Source organism: Barbus barbus (assembly GCF_936440315.1).
Source record: "Barbus barbus genome assembly, chromosome: 46".
Taxonomy (NCBI): Eukaryota; Metazoa; Chordata; class Actinopteri; order Cypriniformes; family Cyprinidae; genus Barbus; species Barbus barbus.
In genome coordinates this window covers 22,464,399-22,479,424 of record NC_136724.1, presented here as the reverse complement: position 1 = coordinate 22,479,424, position 15,026 = coordinate 22,464,399, and the positions used below count along the sequence as shown (strand labels likewise).

Sequence of the window (15,026 nt, the reverse complement as noted above, 5' to 3'; positions counted from 1 at the left end):
GATTGCTGCTAAAATGTTAAATGTCTCGTTTAACACAGGAAACATGTTAAAACACTGAAACATGTTGGGAGGAAAATGATGCCCATCAAGCTGCAGTTTGATCATCAGACGATCAAGAACAAGAAGATGAAGAACAAACAGGAAAAGCCACAAATTAAAGGATGAAGAGATACAAACACAGTGGAACCTGTTAGATGGGACAGCATGGAGCATGTGAGACCAGACTGTGAGTATTGTACTAGATTCTCTCTCACTGTTAAGAGATTTTAGATTTTTTCCTTTATCGTAACACCAACCATTTCAATTATGAAGTTGATTTAAACCTTCTATACGACATCCATATATACTGATATTTTTTTCTCATCACTGATATCTCAGTCTCTTGTGATCAAGCTGAAGAGTCCAGGATTACTGGCAGGTATAGTGATTATAAACTGACTGATCATGATAAATCAAGAATGTACTTTAGTGTTGACTAATGTTTATGAATATTATTATTATTATTATTATGTTTTATTTTCATAGTGCCTTTCAAGATCCCAAGGACACTACACAAAATAATACAAGCAATTGGCAAACAAAATACACCTGACAATCAGACAAACAGGTGCTGACAACAAATAACTACAGATAAGAGGCCATGCAGTCAGATGATGATGAACATCAGTTATGTCAAGAAGGTGGTCATGTAACGTACAAAAAAGTTTGGAAACAGAGACACAGGAGGTACATGAGTTATTCACAGAACAAAGTGAATAGATGAGATTTAAGTTGAGACTTAAAGGTCTGGAGAGATTAGGCAGCACGAATATTATGTTGCAGCTTATTCCATAGCTTAGGGCAAAGCCGGCCCAAGACATAAGCGAACTAAGCAGATGCTTAGGGCCCCCAAGAGCAGCCTACATGAAATGACAGTTTATTTTATTTTATTTTAATTCGTGATATATTATGTCAGTGGACAGTGGTAATTATACGAAAGCATATTAAATCATTTATACATATTATTTTATTATTTCCTTAGTGACGTGTTATGCAGCACAATAATGACCATGTTGATAATATGCGCTGGACGCTGCAGTGTGGATCTGGAAAAACAGCATCATTTGTCTGTTGTTTTGCACTGAATTTATTGCACTTTATTTCCTGCACTTTTAACTCTTTTCTTTTGTTGAGAGCTAGGGAACTGCATTACACTTCATTACGTGAAACCAAATGTGTTCTTGTGGGTCACAAATCTTAGAGTGTCTTAATTCGGGGTTTGATAACAGGGAACACTTTTTGGTCTTTGTCACTCGTATGATATCTGGCAAGCCTTGACTTGTAGCTTTAATGAAGAGAACACGCTCGTGTGAAGGAAGAGTTCAGAAGAGAGCAGCACATGAAGCTACGGTTAATGATGACTGCTCAGGAGTTATTTTATTTTCAGGCCCCAGGTTGAGAACTGTTGCCTTCAGATGTCTCTTCTTTAAATCTTTTAATTGTTTATTAACTGATAATACTGAATTTTATGCACTGCTTTGTGTACAATCATATTTTACTTTATAATTGACATTCTTTCTACTGACTGTACTTACTTTTCCAAAAAGGTGTCAAACATATTATTTGGTTTATGAAAGGTGTCAATAAAAGTTGTAATAATTACCCAGCTTTTTTTGTGATATTTGTATTATTCTTAAAGAGGCATTGCAGAGCATTTTACAGTACCTGTCACTTGTCTTTTAGAAATCATTGAATTATGATAGTCAACTGAAAAGAGAAAAGCCTAATTTGATCATTTATTGATAGTCATTTCACTGTTTCTGTGAACTATAAGCCTAATTTGAGAACTTGACTTGACTCAAATTGTCTAAAAAGTTGAAATCTGAATATGGGGTTTTTACTTGGTGACGAGACTTTTTTTAATGGGCTAACTAAAAAAAACAACACTTTGGTTGAACATCATTCAGTCATGGACAGCGGTATTTGGACATGTCTAATTTTAAGTATTTTAATAGAAATAGCATGTTTCCATCATGTGAAACCACTAATAAATCACTTAAGTGTTATAGTAACCTTTTGTTATTCCTTTTTTATTTTTTTATTAAAGTTTGATTACTTGAGATCCTCAACCCCAGCACATGCTCAACACAATGGTACAGTGGTGACTACCCCTAAAACACCAACATGACAACATCTTTTAATATACCAAAGTAATAGCACATTAAACATTAATAAGTCTCCCTATTTTCTCATCTTGTTAAAAAGAAAATGCATAAAACAACAACACTTTCTCTCCCCATATACAGCTACGTGCAAAGAGCTTTTTTCTTTATTCACACGGTTAAGTCTGCAAAGGTCATGTCATTTCTCAGGTTCTGTGCACCTCAGCTTACTTTCTGCATCAAAATGAAGCACGAGACTGTGTGGGCGGGGCTTGGCTGCTGTGTTTTGGTCTGATTGGGCGGTTCTTACTTGTGATTGACAGCTGGAATGTAACTCAACGTGGCAAAATAAACTCCATAGGAATGAACTTTCTCTTCTGTGCTGAAACAGCACATGTATCTTAAAATGTAGATAATCGTTTAGTCACAACGTGCTTTGTTGGTCTTTGGGATCCTGACATTTCAGCTGAATTTGAAGTGTTTAAAAGTGTTTTCTTTGATTTGATCTTCAGAGGACAACGAAGAGGGTTTCTTGGAGCAATCTGCTACAGTATCAGTCATAAGAGGGGTAGGTCATGACTAATTATTATTATTTACTTAAGTCAGATGACATTTACATGGTTTTAATTATACAAAAAAAGTTTTAAAATTATATTAAATTTGCATTGTAGAGTTTATATGTCGCTTTTATTAAATTAATCTTAGAACAATCTAAGGCAATTATTAATCCTGACAATGCTTATTTGCAATAAATGACAGTAAAGGTTTGTGTCCTGGTCATTTGAGTCACTTTGACAGTGAAATAAGATGCAAAATAGCAGCAGCGCCACCTGCTGAGAGAGACTTTTACAAACTCAGTGTAATTCTGCTCTGAAGTTGCATCATTCATCAACTTTCTGGAGGATATGTAGAGCTGCACTGTACAGCACATGCAGAATCATGCTAAACATATAAATAAACAATTCAGCTGATGATATAGAGGCAGCTAGTAACTGATGGTGAACTGATTTGAATGCATTGCAAGAAAAAACAAAGGGAAACGAGTGATAATGCAATATATTTAATGCATAACATTGAGCATTTCTTCCTGTAACTGTTTATAATTATAATTTTTTTATACTATAACTTTTTAAGTTTAGAAAATAATAATAAGGTGATGTTTTCGGCTAAAAAGCATGACTATTTTGACACTTACGTAGAACGCATGCGTGCATCAGTAAGTGGGCGGGGCCTTATAGATATAGCGAGGGTGTTTCCTGAAACACAGGCGCTTTGAAAACGCGCGAAAATAAAGTGTGTTACTTTGTCGCTATGTATTTTAAATCCTTGTTTCTGTAATCTGTATTTGCATGGATCAGCTGGGGAACTTGAAAAGTTGTATTATTAAGAGGATTTGAGCCGCACGTGGGAGCCGGTGACAATAGTTACGCGTGCGCGTGCTTTTGAGATTCACAGCGTCGGTGAGAATTTATTTAATATGCGTGAATAGATATTAATAGTAAGCTTTATTGTTTGGTTTGGATTCATCTTGCACTGAAGACCTTATTTATCAATTTATTTTACTGAATAATCATTTTAGATCGTAAACTGGCAGTTGCATGATGTTTCCTGCTGTCAGTGTAAGGAAACGCACGCGTGCACTACTCGTGCTTTCCATGGAAATGTCAGAAATATATATATATTTTTTATTTTTTTACAAAAAGTGTTTGCGTTTACCCTGTCTGTGACCTTAAAAGTGGGCTTAGATTTTTTTTTGGTACATTTTAGTCAACTTTTAATATTCTGTTTTGAATCCTTAATCACTTTTAATATTGTAGAATAATGCATTAGAATAATTAGATCTTATTGTTTTTGATGATTATGATAATGGAACACTTATTATATGCATTAATATTCAGTAGTAATTTATGTAGTATTTAGCATTTTCAAATAAACGCATTAAATGTCATTCTTTAAATCCAGATTAAGCTTTGTGTTAATTGCATGTTGTCATTGTCTTTGTATAATAACCTGTATGGCAAAAATATTTATAATTATGCAAATTAAAAAACACATTGCATATTATCATCACCAAGATGCAGTTGAGTTGAGTAATGTTTTAGTGTCCCATATAAAACACTGATTTATTCATTAGCAAATAATTTTTTGAGCTCCATATCCAGTATTTCCAAATGCTTGGAAATTCACAGATCAAACCGTGTTCACATGATTGCCTTCTAATGCTGTTGTGTAGCTTTGTTAGGACTGATTACTCAAATGGAAGTGAACTCGAATAGCCATCAGACACAAATCAGTACACGTGCTTGAGCAGTTTTATGACTGAACTGGCAAGATGAGGTTGATTTTTATAGCTGCATTATTTTATTTATATTTTATAAATCCACTGTGGTTTTGTGTGTGATTTGTTTGAATGGGCAAATGAGTGTCTGTTTCTCTCTCAGATGATGTCAGAGAAGGCCCCGTTGCCTGCGGACGGCCAGCGGGACGAAGCTGAACCAGGTTTAGGGCTCGAGCAGGAGGTCTCAATGGAAACGGCCCGAGACGGCTGGGACAGCAAGGTGGAGTATTTTCTCGCTCAGGTGGGATTCAGTGTGGGATTGGGAAACGTTTGGAGGTTCCCGTACCTCTGCCACCAGAACGGAGGAGGTGAGTGAGGAGGAGATCGTTTTGATTTGATGCAAATCATATCCAGGTTTGTTTTTAATTGTCGTATTGTTTCATGTCTTTCAGGAGCGTTCATCTTGCTGTATGTGCTGTTGATGGTGCTGGTTGGTTTGCCGTTGTTTTTTCTGGAGCTGGCGGCGGGTCAGAGCATCAGACAGGGCAGCATCGGCGTCTGGAGGCACATTTCTCCAAAACTTGTTGGCATTGGCTACTCCAGCTGTGTGGTGAGTATTATCTTGCTTTATTGGGCAGTTGCACTGGTGCATAACTTTTTTTTTTTTTTTTTTTTTTTTTTGGCAGACTGCACAAAATTATTGCAAAAATGCAACTGAAGTCCCCCTTCAGTCAATAATTTTATTTCTAAATGCCATATTATTATTATTATTATTGTCAAAATGACATTGCCTTTTTTTTTTTTTTTTTTTTCCTGTGAAAATTCTTTTTTTCTTAATTTTGCTTAATTGAAACTATACACCTTTACCGCATTTAATACTGGTGGCCTCAGTTTCATATTTAAGTACCTTTTTAAAAAAAAATGTAATAATTGTATAAATGGTCTAATAGTATTATTTATGCAATTGTAAATGCAAGGTTAGTTCACTCAAAAAGGAAAAGTCTGTCATTAATTACTTGCCCTCGTGTCGTTCCAAACCAGTAAGACCTTTGTTCATCTTGGGAACACAAATTAAGATTTTTTAAGAGAAGATAAGTTTTGATGAAATCCGAGAGCTCTCAGACCCTGCATAGACAGCAACGCAACTGCAATGTTCCCAGTCCCAGAAATGCAGTAAGGCCATTGGTAAAACAGTCCATGTGACATCAGGGGTCAACCGTAATTTTACGAAGCTATGAGAATGCTTTTTGTGTGCAAAGAAAACAAAAATAACGACTTTATTCAACAATTCTTCTCCTCATCCCATCTGCTTTTGACGAGTATATCGTCACATGCACATGCTACGTTTCTGGGCCTAGGAACATTTCAGTTGCATTGTTGTCTATGGAAGGTAGGGTTGAGCGATGTCTACAAAATTGGCATCGGACGTAAATAAGTTTCTGCGGCACTACTGTGAACGGAGCCGCTGTGAGACGCATGCACGTAACCTACACGCACGTACATAATTAAAGTGCATATACTGTGTTAGAACCGCATCGCATATAAGTATTTAATTAAATCATAGCGTTTGTGAATTCACAATTATGCTTAATTATTTGAATGGGTTTAATATATCATGCAGCCTTGGAAAATGGCCTAGTAATGTGTTTTATGGATTCTCGTCCGTGAAATGCGCCACTTCCGGTATTTTGGCGGCGAGTCGTCGCGAGCAAAATAAAGTCGACTAAAGTCGATGAATCGCGACAGCCCTAGGGTGGATTACTTACAAATTGTACTCCATCACTGATTACAAATTACATGATGAAAATTATAGTTAGTAACATGGATGGCTATTTTTTTTTTTAAATACTTTTAGATTAGTCAACATTATAAACGACGTCAACAATCAAAAATATTGACAAATATTTTTTTATAAATATATCACAATTGTTTCAGCCGAACCTGAAGCTGCTGAGCGGCGTTTGAATGAATATATAAATATATGCTGTGTGCTTTCCTCTCAATAACGAAATAAACACAACGAAAACTGACAGCGGTGAGAAAGCAGCAGTTAAGAACGCATCTGATTACAGCGATGTGGATGTTTGCAGTGAAGTCCAGTCACGTCACATTTATTTATATAGTACTTTATGCGATGGATAGCCTTAACTCAAGCAGCTTTACAGAATTAAACGTGAAAAACCAAAGTCAGTGTTGCGTTTAACTTAATATCCAGATTACAGGTAATCAGTTACTACCTAACTCTTTCACTCTCTACAACATTGACCACTTAACGGTAATTGGTATCATTAGCCTTTGGATTAACTGTTATCATTCAGCTAATAATGTATTACTAATGATAGCCATCTCATACAGCTGTCTTCTAATAATAAATCAATATTCTTATGTAGAAACACTTTGATAATATGAAAAGCCCCGCTTTGCAATTTGACAGGATTTGTTACATGAAACGGGAGTTGTTTCAAATCTTATTTTTGAGACTGTCTGTGGTACACTGCAGCTTTATAGAAAAAAATGCTCCGCAGTTGTGTCGACTGATAAATTTGCATATGATTTTTTGTTTAAGCATTTTAACAACAACAGATAGACATGTAAACACTATTAAAACTTGATTTTCACAATGTTAGTTTACTCTTTAATACACTGTTTTCCTGTTCTCTTTATGTCCCAGGTGTGTTTCTTTGTAGCTCTGTATTATAACGTCATAATCGGTTGGAGTATTTTTTACTTGGGAAGTTCTTTCAATTATCCTCTACCTTGGGAAAACTGTCCAACAGAAGGGAACCGCACCGGTAAGGATTAGGAGTTTGTGTAGTGCATTATAAAATGAGTAGTTTTCACTTGTGAGATTAGATATGAAGAACTTTTTACATGGAGATGCATTCTTTATTTTCACTCTCAGTGAAGGAATGTGCCGCCAGCTCTCCCACAGCGTATTTCTGGTACCGTAAAGCTCTGGATATCACCGATTCCATTGATGAAACCGGAGAGTTCAACCCCATCATCACTGGATGTCTGCTGGCCGCTTGGGTCATCGTCTGTCTGGCCATGTACAAGGGCATCAAATCGACCGGCAAGGTACTTGGAGTTTGTGTTTGTCATGAATGTGAATTTGTTGTAATTTGATTATTGATGATATTAATCAGTATCGGTTGTGTGTAGGTGATGTATTTCTCCTCCGTGTTTCCGTACGTGGTGCTGCTGTGTTTCTTGATCAGAGGCTTGACACTGGACGGGGCGTCTGAGGGCATTAAATTCATGTTTTACCCCAGGGTACGTAAACAAACTCTAAACTGTGTGTTTGAGTTGGAGATATATAAATTGAAGATTACCATAGTCCTTAAAAACAATCACCAAAACATTGTCTTCTCTGTGTTATTTACCTATAAATCTGTGGGGGGGATTTTTGTATTATTTTTATAGTAATATAGTAGTTATTAATATTTTGAATTTTTTTTTTTTTTTTTTTATATATATTTTACATTTTTTACTTTAGTTCAGTAATTTTATGTACTTTGATTATTTTTCTTAGTTTAATATTTCTATTTAGCTTTTTTAATTTTATTCCAGTTTTAGTATTTCAAGAAAAAAAATATATTAGTTGTCAAGCCAACATTTTTATTTTAAGTTTTAAGCCTATTATTTGAACTCAGTCAACAATAACAGTTTTTAATAGTTTTATTTAACAATAACAATGCTGCTTAAAATAAACAATTGCTTTTTCTTGATATATTATCATGTGAGGTTTAGTGTAATTCTGAAGCCATTCTCAAAAGTGAGTTTGAAGTAAATGTTTGTTGTGGTTGATTTCTCTCAGCTGGAGATCTGGGCTGATGTTCAGGTGTGGCGTCAGGCGGCGACTCAGGTGTTCTTCGCTCTGGGTTTGGGTTTTGGTTCTGTGATCGCGTACTCTTCCTACAACCCGCGGAACAACAACTGCCATCGAGACGCGTTCACCGTGTCTGGAGTCAACTTCATGACGTCTGTTCTGGCCACGCTGGTGGTGTTTGCCGTGCTGGGCTTCAGAGCCAAAACCATCGCCACAGAGTGTGTTAAACGGTCAGTATGTAGCTCAGACACAAATGGCTTGTGAATGTTTGATCTTAAAATGCATTATAATGCCTCAAGTATATTTTACTGAAGCTTTAAGATGCTTAGCTGTTTGTCTGTGTGTTTGTGTATGTTGCAGTAACATGAAGGCTGTGTTTGAAGCGAAGTCCAGCACTCCTTTCCCTGACCTCCTCATCAATGTGTCAGATGTGGAGACCATGACATTGAATGAGTATGAGCACTGGTACAGGACCCAGGGCCAGCAGCTGAGTATCTCCAGTTATAACATCACCGCCTGCAGCCTGGAGGAGGAGCTGAAACAGGTACAGAACACAATTAGATGTTTTATCTTTTCTGAACAAAACATGAGTGGTGCACAATTTTTTATGCAATTACATTGTTTGATGTTTTGGGTGGTTGTTGGGAGATCACTTAGTTTTTGAATGGTTGCTAGGTTATTGGATTTTTTGGGTGGTTGCTAGGGCATCTTTAGAATGTTTTGGGTGGTTGCTAGGGCATCTTTGGAATGTTTTGGGTGGTTGCTATGGAATCAGTGAATAAATCTGGCAATGAATAAATCTGTAGTTCTGCTCAATTCTACAGTATTTCTTTGGTTAGGAGTGACTCAGATGAATGTTTAAGTTAAAGTTTGCGATCTTCTCTTTCTCTCTCAGGGTGTGGAGGGAACCGGTCTAGCGTTCATAGCGTTCACTGAAGCCATGACATTGTTTCCCGGGAGTCCATTCTGGTCGGCGCTGTTCTTCCTCATGCTGCTCAATCTGGGTTTGTCCACCATGTTCGGCACCATGGCAGGAATACTGACCCCGCTGACGGACACCTTTAAGACCCTGCGTAACCACAAATTCCTCTTTACAGGTAACACTGTTGTTGTTTTTTTATATTGTTTAGGTTTTGTCTGTCTCTTGGTTTTAATCAGTATCGTTGTGTTTTGTGTGTCTGTCTGATTATTGTTTTGTCTTTTTCCCATCTCTCCCAGCGTGCAGCTGTGTGGTGGGCTTTCTGATCGGTCTCGTGTTCACTCAGCGCTGTGGAAACTATTTTGTGACGATGTTTGATGACTATTCTGCCACACTTCCCCTCATCATCGTTGTCTTCTTCCAGACCTTCAGCGTGGCCTGGGTTTATGGAGCAGACAGGTATCACAAACCCTCTGAGTTCAAGCAGAAATGTCTTTATATGTGGTTTGAAGTGCATAAACGTGATGTATTTTCAATGTAGGTTTTTGGAGGACCTGAAGCAGATGTTGGATCGGCCGGTTCCTGTGGTGTACAAGTACCTGTGGAAGTACGTGTGTCCGGCTGCTATGCTGGGGCTCTTGGGGGCCAGTGTGCTAAAGATGATCTTGGAGCGTCCCACATACATTGCCTGGAACAGAGAAAAGGTAAAATCATGTGTTCTCTTACAAACAAACCTTTACTTTAAACTTCAACCCTATAAAGCCTACTGTATCATGTAGTGTTTTTAAAAGTACCGACTTCGGTACCAGTCGGTACTGAAATTTTAAAAATGTCCATTTGCCACAAATATTTGAGCGCTGTTGAGCCGATTCTTAAACATCACTGATTGGCCAATGTGTCTGCATGCTCAACAGATATGACTGTGATTTAGCTAAAACCGAGACACAATCCACTACAAGCCTTCTGTGGTCTGATTGATAATTTTTTATCTAATTTTAATAAAAAAAAATTTAAGCATGTAAAAGGCCTTTTGCTATAATTGTACAAATATCCACCTTCAGCTTGTGCTCGTGTTTTTTGCTGTTAAATCTGATGATTTTATGAAGTAAACGTCTGAATAACTTTAGGAATAAAAAGTGTTTTTTGATTATAATTTTATTAGTAGTAGACTAGAACACATGGATATGTTGTCATTCTTGCACTATAATATTGATCTTTGATTTCAGTGATTTGAACTATGAGATGAACACTTGCTTCTTGCACTCTGTTGCACTTTACTTTTGCTTTAAAAAAAGGATTTCATAGACATTTGGATTTCATTTGGTTTAATAAAATATTCTTAAGTAAAATTGTAGATTTTTTTTTTTTTTCTGTGGAAAATTTGTTTCGATTAATCCATAAATTAGTCGATAGATTAATCGAAATAAAAATAGCCGTTAGTGGCAGCCCTAATCCAGAAGCTTTACTTTCACTGTTCCTCAGTGGAGGAATGATCTTCCCAAGCCTCCAAAACATCTCACATCTTTAGAGAAAGGTTTATTTGTTCATCTCTTGATCATCATTGGATTGCATTGCATTATATGTTTGGATCAAGACATATTATTGGCAGAGTAATGACTGACATTTATAGAGTTTTATGTAGTCTGTGGTCTGTTATAAATAGTCTGTTCTAAAGATTAATTTACTTTACAAGCTCTCAGAATTTCATCTTTTTTTCATATCTTTTTGGCCATAAAAATATCAGCAACTGCACCAAATTGCATATTTTTGTTCAGTTTGGGCCACTTAATAAAACTTTATTTTTTTTTATTTTACATGGTTAATTAACATTATTAATATACATATTTCCAACCTTTTCTCCCAGGCATCTAAGGAAGTTCTGCCTTATCCAGGCTGGGCTATTGTTGTCCTGAGCACGCTCATCGTTTTTGCATTTCTTCCTGTTCCTATCGGATACATACACTCCCTGCTCCTGGAACGGCTCGGCCAGTCTCCGGCAGACCCTGAGGCGGGATACTTGCCGTGTGCCACCACAGACACGGACCTGACTCCTCTTGAAATGTTACCGCCCTCAGGAGGCGACCCCAGTTCATTTTCCCCTTTGTTTCAGGAAAACCAAGACACTCATTTGCAGAACGGTCACATTGAACACCTTGAATCAAGTAGGGTGTAAGAAGAAACTATGGCACAATCTGAGAAGGATCTATTTAAATCAAGACCATTTCATTAGCATGCTTTGCTGTTGGGAACAATCATTTGTATCTGTGCATACAGGCACTAAAATAACTGTTTTTAAAGTGTTAGTTCATCCCAAAAAAAGAAAATTGTCATCAACTTCACGCTAAACATCACGGATAGTCATCTGCAGTTTTTCCACTGCGTGGTACGACTCTGCTCGGCATGGCTCAGAACGGCACGACACGGCTCAGTTCGGCTCGTTTTGTGTTTCCACTGCAGTTTAGTACCGCTTTAGAGCTGGCGTGATTATTCACGTGTCTGCGTCACTCCATCACACTCTTGCTGGATCCGCTCCTCGGCTATCAACGAGAGGAACATCTGTACTTCCTCAACAGACAACGAAAAAAGGTTCATTCAAAACAGTTGCGTTCGATCCTTCGCTGGCTGTGCCAGTTTAAATCTAGCGGGTCTATTGTGTCTCGTGCTGAAAGTTCAATGATGCAGGCAGTGACGATTTTCTCCGGGCCAGAGTTTACACATCATGTTTTGGTAACGGTACGGCTTGCTGAGGTGGTACTAAAAAAAGTACCAGGTACTGTTCCCAGTGGAAAACCCGCCAAAAGTGAGCTGTACTGAACTGTGCCGTGCCGTACTATGCAGTGGAAAAGCGCCATTAGCCACTTGTGCCGGCTGCTCTTTTCCATATATAACAGTCGTTGACATCTGTTGAGCTCTGGAATGAATTTTGCATTATATTCCAACCCTTTGTGAAAATCTTGCCTTCTCAAAACTCAGTTTTCTCCCCTGTTTAAACCGGTTATATTTGAAAGCAGCTGTAATAACAGCTTTGATGACCATTTCCTTTTTCGAGTGAACTGTAGTTTTAAGTACAGTGTAATAATGGTAGGTGAATGTTGAACTACAATGCAACGCTACAGTTACCGGTTACAGCTGTCTAATCATTTGGTAACTGACGGTCCTGCTGCTTCAGTGATCTGACGAGGTTTTTATATCATGTTTTTCATAAAGGTGTTGATGATGGGTTTGACCTGTCAGTTTTATTGGAACTCTACGATGCAAAAGAAGCAGCCAGTGCTTCGTCTCTGTCATTAACCCTTTGATGCGTGAATTAAGTAACATAGGTAATCATTCCAAATAATTTTTTTCTTCCAAAATGCTAATTTAGTTTGCTTGGTGCATCGATACTTTGTTGTCATAAATAAAAACACATTGACACATCAAGACGACAGCTGGTTTGACTCGTATAAGGGTCAACTGAATAATAACTACTAGTTAATGGCCACTGTAGCATCGAAGGGTTAATGTTGGTCCACTCTGATGTGTTCTTTGTTTAGTGTCGTTATTTAAGGGAGTATAAAAAGGTACATTGTGTGTTCAAAAGAGGTTTTGAACCATTAAATAATCACCCGTCACTGATTATTTAATCAGTTTCAGATCTACAACATATGTGTATAGCTCTGTGTATTTTCCAAACAAAAATGTCTGGATCATATTTCATCTTAATAGTCTTAAAAACAGATTTAATTATTTACGCCACATGACACGGACCTTTCTTTATTTATTTTGCGTAACATTCTATGCTCTTATTTTTTTGAGCACCAACTACAGCCATAGTTTAATAGGTTGTGTGTCATAGGTTGTGTGTGACACACATGGGATTTCTTATAAAGTATTTTCAGAACAGTTTTACAGTTTTTACTATTATACAATTTTACATTGTACAGAATTGTTTTTGTGGCTGTTTGTAAAATGTCCCCCCTTTTGAATTTTTCCAAACCCTGTCTTGGACATGTTTTTAAAAGCGAACCAGATATTTTATGGCTTATAGTCATCGTGAAGTCGTTATCTTTGCCTCTCACAGGGGATGATGGGTCTTCTGTGTTTGTTCAGTTGCTTGAACTCGAAGTAGTTCTGGTGAGTAATAATAATGATGTTAACTCTATTCCTCATGTAGAATACTTGAGATATCTCTGATCTTGAAGGGTTATTGTCTTTGGTGTATATGTTCCACGCTACAGTACGTTTTCAGGATTTCCTCCTTTTGCTTTCTCAGTCAGAAACGCGATTCTGTGGTCTTCAGTTTGTGTGAATGTTATGTGATGGTCATGCTGTACAGAGATATTTTGTACAGTTTGCCTCGTGATCTTGTTTCTGTAAAAATAAAAAAGGTTATGTGACCCCTCATATGACTTTTCCTCTTTTTCTGTATAAAGGTGAATCTCTTGGGTAGCAAACATCTGGCATATTTATGTTTTGCATGAATTTTAATGTTTTCCTTTTTTAAAAAAAAAAAAATATATATTTAGCGCTCATGGTATTTGTTTTAGAGTTTTAATACTTGAATGTTTATTTTACAGCTATATGAATCATTATTGAAAAAAAAATCAAAACAAAAAAAAAACAATGGGTAATGATACATTTTATGATTTAAAAAAAACAGAAGACTTGGTTTGGTTTTGGGGTGAAATGGACATTATTTCTATTAAGAGTGTATCTACCCAATACATTACCATTGATTGATTGATTTTAAATATTTAAATAATCTTTTATTTTAATAAAATATTTTTCTTCTTTAAATGTAAAATTTCTAAATTTAAATGTGGAATGTGTGTGTATAGTTTATTTACAGAGCTTTACTTTTTCTTTTTTTTAAGCTGATTTAAAGTCCTAATTCTGCAGTGCTGTCTAGCTGCTTTGTGCTGGTTGTCACGTGTGTGGGAGCTAATGGTCCTGGGACTCTGGTTGTCATGGTGTGAAGCTCCACCCTGGAAAGAGATGATCCACAAACAAAGTGATGCTCAGCACAGCTGAAAGACACAATTCACCAGAGGAGAAAACTTCCTAGAAACGGAGATCAGGTATGTGGAAAAATGTTTAAATCAGAATGATTTGAAGAATCTTTAGTTTGTGTTCACCTGCTGTTCTTGAGCTCTGGGTCTTGTGTGTGATGAATTTATTATACAATGTCAACATGAGAAATGCTTTCAAGCATATAAACCTGTTGCTGAAGTACTTCATCCATGAGCTCAGATTCACAGTGATTCTCAATGCACCAGTTTGATTATTCATAATTAATGTTAAGAACATGCTTTGGTCTGCATATGATCCAGATTTAGAACTGATAGTTTCTTGTCTTAATGTAAATCTCATATCAACAGATCCTATGTTTAGCCTATTTGTGATATGTTCTATGTGTCTGATTGTATGTCAGTCTGATCTCAACTTATGTGTCTATTAACATAAATGACACAAGCTGTGTGCATAATTCATAAACTACCCAGGAACATTTTATACTGAAAATGTTTGACACTTTTTTTGTGTTTTGGTCATGCAGATCATTTATTTTGACATGCAATCTTTTTTTAAATCAAAAATTCACAGCACTTTTCTCATGTTCATCCCAATCACAGGCAGCTGTATATGATGGGCCCTTCCTAAATATGTGTCCCTGGAGCACGAACCCAGTCTTAAGTCGCTGGGGTATATTTGTAGCAATAGCCAAAAATACATTGTATGGGTCAAAATTATTGATTTTTCTTTTATGCCAAAAATTATTAGGACATTAAGTAAAGATCATGTTCCATGAAGATATTTTGTAAATTTCCTGCCGTAAATATATAAACTTAATTTTTGATTAGTAATATGCACAACTTTAAAAGT

At 36.7% G+C, this 15,026-nt stretch overlaps 1 protein-coding gene and 2 gene segments (V, D, J or C); 2 read left to right on the top strand and 1 right to left on the bottom strand.

Annotated features, from left to right (window-relative positions):
- Positions 1-15,026, bottom strand: part of LOC306864845 (Ig kappa chain V-III region MOPC 63-like) — a 684,433-nt gene that overhangs the window by 483,742 nt on the left and 185,665 nt on the right.
- Positions 1-15,026, top strand: part of LOC306864846 (Ig kappa chain V region K29-213-like) — a 764,502-nt gene that overhangs the window by 565,774 nt on the left and 183,702 nt on the right.
- Positions 2,454-13,548, top strand: LOC306864825 (sodium-dependent neutral amino acid transporter B(0)AT2-like). Of its 2 annotated transcripts, none has more exons than XM_079409082.1 (12): positions 2,454-2,709; positions 4,583-4,787; positions 4,872-5,029; positions 7,091-7,211; positions 7,322-7,497; positions 7,582-7,692; positions 8,237-8,478; positions 8,609-8,792; positions 9,144-9,345; positions 9,467-9,626; positions 9,709-9,871; positions 11,032-13,548. In XM_079409082.1, exons 2-12 carry the CDS (start codon positions 4,583-4,585, stop codon positions 11,338-11,340), a joined length of 2,031 nt encoding a protein of 676 aa, XP_079265208.1. In that variant the 5' UTR covers positions 2,454-2,709; the 3' UTR covers positions 11,341-13,548. The 2 variants fall into 2 exon arrangements, with proteins under 2 accessions (XP_079265208.1, XP_079265207.1); XM_079409081.1 differs by lacking the exon at positions 2,454-2,709 and adding an exon at positions 3,376-3,601.